Source organism: Neophocaena asiaeorientalis, unplaced genomic scaffold (genome assembly GCF_003031525.2).
Source record: "Neophocaena asiaeorientalis asiaeorientalis breed wild unplaced genomic scaffold, Neophocaena_asiaeorientalis_V1.1 scaffold251, whole genome shotgun sequence".
NCBI classification, from domain to species: Eukaryota; Metazoa; Chordata; class Mammalia; order Artiodactyla; family Phocoenidae; genus Neophocaena; species Neophocaena asiaeorientalis.
In genome coordinates, this window is record NW_020173377.1 from 5938405 (window position 1) to 5944404 (window position 6000).

At 37.3% G+C, this 6000-nt stretch overlaps 1 protein-coding gene across 20 annotated transcripts in view; it reads left to right on the top strand.

Annotated features, from left to right (window-relative positions):
- The window catches only part of SLMAP (sarcolemma associated protein), a 146833-nt gene extending 141209 nt beyond the window's left edge, over window positions 1-5624 (top strand). For 15 of the 20 annotated variants that reach the window (XM_024746288.1, XM_024746295.1, XM_024746291.1 and 12 more), the window contains one exon: window positions 3426-5624. In XM_024746288.1, coding sequence (XP_024602056.1) covers window positions 3426-3518 — 93 coding nt within the window. In that variant the 3' untranslated portion in view covers window positions 3519-5624. Of the gene's footprint in view, window positions 1-1961; window positions 2052-3425 lie in introns of all 20 variants that reach the window. The other 5 variants (XM_024746290.1, XM_024746302.1, XM_024746294.1 and 2 more) reach the window with 1 other exon arrangement.
- Window positions 5625-6000: the final 376 nt, after the last annotated feature.

A 6000-nucleotide genomic window follows, 5' to 3' on the forward strand; every position in this document is an offset into this window, starting at 1 on the left:
AAGCTTTTCATTATGAAATTCCATGACGGAATCATTGGGCTGTCAGATTTTTGAGTAAGAATTTGCCCCTTTAACCTGTACACCTAGAAGAGCCTAAGGACTACCTGGAGGAAGAGCCTTGTTTGCAAAAAGATAATTTACCTAAGAACTGTCAGCTTTTCCCAAATGAATCTGAAGTTCTGTCACTAAGGCTTCATCTGGCTCTTGTTTTTCCCCCTCTGGGAAACAAAGCACTATACCACCAGGGACCCACTGAAGAAAGAATGATACATGACGATTCCTTAGCATTTGGCTGTATCAAAAAATGGAGACTTAATGATGGTTTTCATTTTGTACTAATAATGTTCTCACTAAAGCACATTTCTAAAAAGCTTAGTGTCTTCTGGGCCTCCTATAAGTATTAGGAAGTATTTGGTGAGTTTCTCTAGGGGTGTGTGTGTGTGAAATTGGAACATTTTGGTATAAATTGAGCTTAATAATATTAATTTGTATTTTATTTGCTAGAGAGGCAGATGGTCTTTTAAAAGATGTTGTACTAAATAAATGTTGTGTTATACGTTTTAATGATCATTGCCTTTGTGGGCCCTAATTGATGGATGTTCAGTGTGGTTGATTGTGCTCTGACTTATTCCAAACCCCTGTCATGGCTTGGACACTGCAGTGGGCATGAGCCGCATACTTCCTATGGAGAAAGGCACTCTGCTTAACTTGCAGCACAAGTACAAAAGAGTAATGTTGCATGGCCATCCAGTTACACAGTCACACTCAGAATGCTTATGAGTTGTGTCCAACTGTTCTTTGCTAAAGAAAGTCCTAGTTTGTTTTTTTTTTAATAAAGACTTGTTGCTTAGGTAGAAGCCTTTCAGAAATTTATGAATTGGGTATGGAGGCTTTATGATAAGCAAAAATGGATTGCATTTATTTTGAAAATGTCAATTACAGAACTCTTCTGAAATCAGATCATAATGGTTTGGTTACTTCTCTCTTTTGTGTTAATTCATATCTCTCTGATGATGGAATTTCAGTCTACCTTCTACTAAATTAACCTATGAAGACATCTAGGATAATCAGAATGGATCCCTCTATGTGATTTAGAGCCTATTTGAAAGTAACGTTGCTATTATTATTTATAGTTATGCAAATAATTTACTTTAAGTGTAGATTTCCTATTTTTATGACATTAGACTTATGGTAATGACATATTACTCTGTAATAACACTCATTTTAGTAATTCCCTTCCAGTTTAAAAAATTACTGGGAATTCCCTGACAGTCCAGTGGTTAGGATTCCACACGTCCACTGCAGGGGGCACAGGTTCGATCCCTGGCTGGGGAAGTAATATCCCACATGCTACGTGGTGCAGCCAAAAATATAATAATAATGAAATTAAATTAAAAATTACTTATATTCTTGTAACATCACTGAAAGCCCTGAGATTCAGCTGCCTGTCTTTATATACTAAATGTTTCTCATATGTTGTGTCAGATCTCTTGCTTGATTTAGAAAAATAAATGCCATGCATCACAGGGCATTTATTTTTAAGCTTGAAAGCAATACTATCTCAAGCAAAAGAGTTTTGGTTTAAAAAAAAAAAAAGGTTTTGATAGAGGGATAAAATAAACCTTAGCCATTTCCAAAGGAGTACATTGTCAAATAATGGTTTCTGAGTATGGAACAAAAATAATGTACTGTCAAGCAGAGCATCAGCTGGTGAGGTATTTTCATTGCTCTGTCTTAACGCGCTACATTTCATTAGGGAGTTAGGGACACCCACATTGCCTCCAGCTGTTCCTTTTAAACTGGTAGTTTGCCAACTTACATACTACAGTCCATCATTCTGGATTGTATTAGATGTCTTTAAAATGTCTTTCTACCCTCCCTCCCACCCCCCTGGGTTCTAAATCATCTTATCTGACTTTTTTATAGCATAAAATGATTTTAATATCCCTTCCCTTCTTTAGCCTTCCATATTACAACCCGTCCCAGCCGTATTCATCGGCCTATTCCTGGCTTTCCTGTTTTGGTGTTTCGGTCCATTGTGGTAGAGAAAGGTACAAGCACTACTGTTGAGTCCTTGTCTGTTTGTTCCCGTCACCTGTTTGTGCCATATTTGTAATATAGTGCATGGCAAAACCACACAGGTATTTTGTTACCTGAAGCAAACCCTTCATTTAGTATGCTGTGTATTGTGTCATACAAATGAACTGAATGATCAACTAATCATATAACATATTGTCTTGTTTCTTTTGTAGTAAAGCTAACCATGAATTAATTCCAACCTAACCAGATGTTAATATGCTGCCTTTAACTGAGTCTTTGTCTCTAGCAAACCGGAGTAAACTGTGAATTGCTGCAGCTTAGTACCCCCTTCCCAATTCTATGTTTAATGAGCTCTGAATGAGAAATGAAGAGTTTGCCTCTTTGAAGTTTTCAGCAAGCTTTCTTCCCACCCCCCCTTCCCTCTTCTTTTCCATGGTGTAGAGTTTCTTTGTTTCAACCCTTTGCCTATATTACACTGTGGCTAAGAAGGTGAAAAAGGATGAGAGTGGCATAATGGACCATTGGCTCACAATCTCAACCTCAGTATGCATTTACTTGTGAGAGTATCAGCCTGTCCCATGTCTTTCTGATCCCTGATCTACAACATCACAATATTTCTTTAAAAGCTAGCTTTCTCAATACAACTCAGAACACTAGTGAAAATAAAGTTTTCAAACAAAGCAAACTGATATTGTAAAGCCCTCTGATAGTTAACAGAGAACAGCCCATCCATGCTCACCTCCAACAAGCATACCGGTTAGTAGAGCATATGAGATGATCACGTGGCATTATTACCCTGGACATGGTCTTTACCAAAAGCATCAGATAAGCAGGGTCCCTAACATCACTTTGCCATCTTGAACCCCTTCTGATTTTGTCTTCTGTGGTTTAAGATTAGAGGATCAAAGCTTAGACCATTTTCTTTCTATCACCTTACCCACCAGCCCCTTATATAAAACTATGCCAACATGTGAGTCTGGTTTTTATCAAGAAATAAACATTTTAGGCAGAAACATACTCCAGGCATTTATGGACATCAGTTAGCTGTAATATGTGGATACCGGAGTAAATAAAACAGGCTGAACTCAAAGAGTTTCTTAGAGAAGTCACTGTTAGGCTTCAAAAAAATTGAAAACTGCCCAAGAGTTTCCTGCAATGTATTCGGCTTCCACACAATGGTCCTCTAAAACAGCTCCTGCTATTATGGCTCTCCTCACACCTGCACTCCCTCACCTTTTTTTCTTTTTTTAAAATGTATTCTTATGCAAAGATAAGGTTTTTCTAATATTCTGTTAAGTATTCAGGACTCTCTGGAACCAAGGGGTTAATAGGTATGAAAAAAGAAGGGAGAATGTGATTTTGACTCTTGGTTTCTTTCCACACAGAAACCCTGGCCCTGGATGCCCATGTTGGCTGCCCTGGTTGCGGTGACAGCCATCGTGCTGTACGTGCCAGGTCTGGCCAGAGCTTCTCCATGAGAGCGTTTCTTGAGTCCGTACACCGTCCTCCCTCTAGAAGCTGGCACCACACTCATGCTGGGGACAAACCAGAACCATTTTCTTCCTTTTTACCTCTTAAAACAGCAGAAGTGCAAGAATACAGCTGTAGGGTCATTGCTTTAAATTATATAAAATGTATCTGTCTATAAAGAGGATATAAAATTGTGACTTTATTCTACTGTAAGCAATAATTTGCTTGCAATTTTTCATGTAATTTTTAAATTAGTATGTTGAAATTCTGAATATTATGGTGGCCTAAAGTAGGCTTCTTGGTACACCAAATTATTTATAACATTAAATTTATGGGTATTTTACTCTGAATTCTAATGGCCAGATAACTCATTTTTTTTGATTCGATAACTACCCAAACCAAACAACTGATACATACATGGGAAGAGAGGCCCTGTGTGCTCAGTGCCTATCAGTTTGAATATATACACATATATATATATATTTTTTACATATTTACGCCATTTTTACTTGTTATAAAACCACTGAGCTATTGGGAACAAGACTTAGAGACAACTATTTGCGTGGATTTTTTTTTTTTTTTTAAGGAGAAATACACTTGGGAAATACTCTGTTCTAGTGATAATTTGGGGAATATATGCACGTTTGTTCAGCCTTAATGTGACTTGATGATGTGGAGGACATCAACTTTGAAAAACTTTCCATGAGAGTGTGTATTTTCTTGAGCAAACTGAAGTATTTCTGGGAGCAAAAACATAGTAATTATACAGTTTCAGTGCAGTAAACCAAACTGTTGAGTCAATTGGAATGTAATTTATTAAACCTCATGTATTTAAAGAGATATTTTCTTTAAAAGCCAAGTTACTTTCTCATATACAGCATTTTAGGAAGCATGACTTTTTTTTCCTATCATCTCTTCCTCCAAGCATGTTTAATTGAAGAAAGAATTAATATCTCTTTAGATAAGCTTTTACTGACTTAATCTGGTTATTGATATTTCAAAGCTAATTCATGTTCGAGGTGAGCTGTTGTTACCTACCAACAGATTTCCTGGTTGGGGAGGCAAATGGTTATTTTCCTTTTATTGTTGTTAATTGGGACGTTCTGTTAATGAGAAGCACTATTCCCAAGATTAATAGTGTTCCATGCACAGTAAAGCACCTAAACACTGCTTGATGTTACAAATTTAAAACACGGAAGTGAAGGTTTAGCTATGGTGTTTGTGTGGCACCACAGTTATGTCAATGAAGTTTATATAGGTCATAGAATATCCTAAAGTATCACATAGTTAAATTTTTCAGTCAGTGAAAACTGAGAGGGAATGTCAGTGAATTGGCTTGAATGTTCTGTGGCACTCCACAGGCCTAGCCAAATATTGAAATAGAAGTTTAGGATATAATTTGCCTTGTAATGTTTGGCAGTCATTGTTTATACTTTAAAGGTTATATTTTAAGCCATTTGGGGTTTGCTGTTGGGAGGATCACTAGATTTATGGAGGAATTAGTCACAAATGACTTGTAGAAAATACTGTCATATAGTTCATTTCATCATTTTCTGTTGCAGGAAGCCACTCCACCACAGAATGCTAATATGCCAGTGGTACCCAGTACCTCCTGTATATAGGTTATTGCAAATATTGTTCTGAAATGCTTAACTTCAGAATTACATTTTTTAAAGTAAATAATTGTTTTAAATCTATTTTGTAAAGATATAAAGTACAATAGAATTTCTGGAGTACAGATTAAACTATTTGCACTAACACACGTGATGTGCATGATTTAATAAAATAACTTTACTCTCCCTATGCATTTTGGAGTTGGATATCATTGAAATTCTTAGTACTGACTCTACTATTGTATTGTTAATAGTCTTTTCGTGAAATGACTCTTTATGCAACATAATGTACGTTTGGTGTTCTTCAGGGTTTAAAAGAAAACACTGAGCTGTTTCCTCCAGGTTTTATTAGCCTTTTATTTAACTTACTGCTCTAATTTTTTCCCCTTTTCCTATGGTTATTGTTAAAACGTGACTCACTTGCCAGACAAGTCTCTAAATGTAAAGTCTAGCATCGATATTTACTTTATTCAAATTGAATAAATGGGTTTTTGTAGTGAACTGCCAGTTTTTCTTAAGAATATAAACGAGCCTATTCATAAGCAGTACCCCCAGTTTTGTTCAGTTTACTTTCAGGTTAAATAAAGGGTAGGATTATTCACTTGTAGTGATAGTCATTAAGACGTTTTAATCCTAGCAGTTAAGAATTGAACAACCCGGGCTTCCCTGGTGGCGCAGTGGTTGAGAGTCCGCCTGCCGATGCAGGGGACACGGGTTCGTGCCCCGGTCCGGGAAGATCCCACATGCCGCGGAGCGGCTGGGCCCGTGAGCCATGGCGGCTGAGCCTGCGCGTCCGGAGCCTGTGCTCCGCAACGGGAGAGGCCGCAACAGTGAGAGGCCTGCGTACCGCAAAAAAAAAAAAAAAAAAATTGAACAA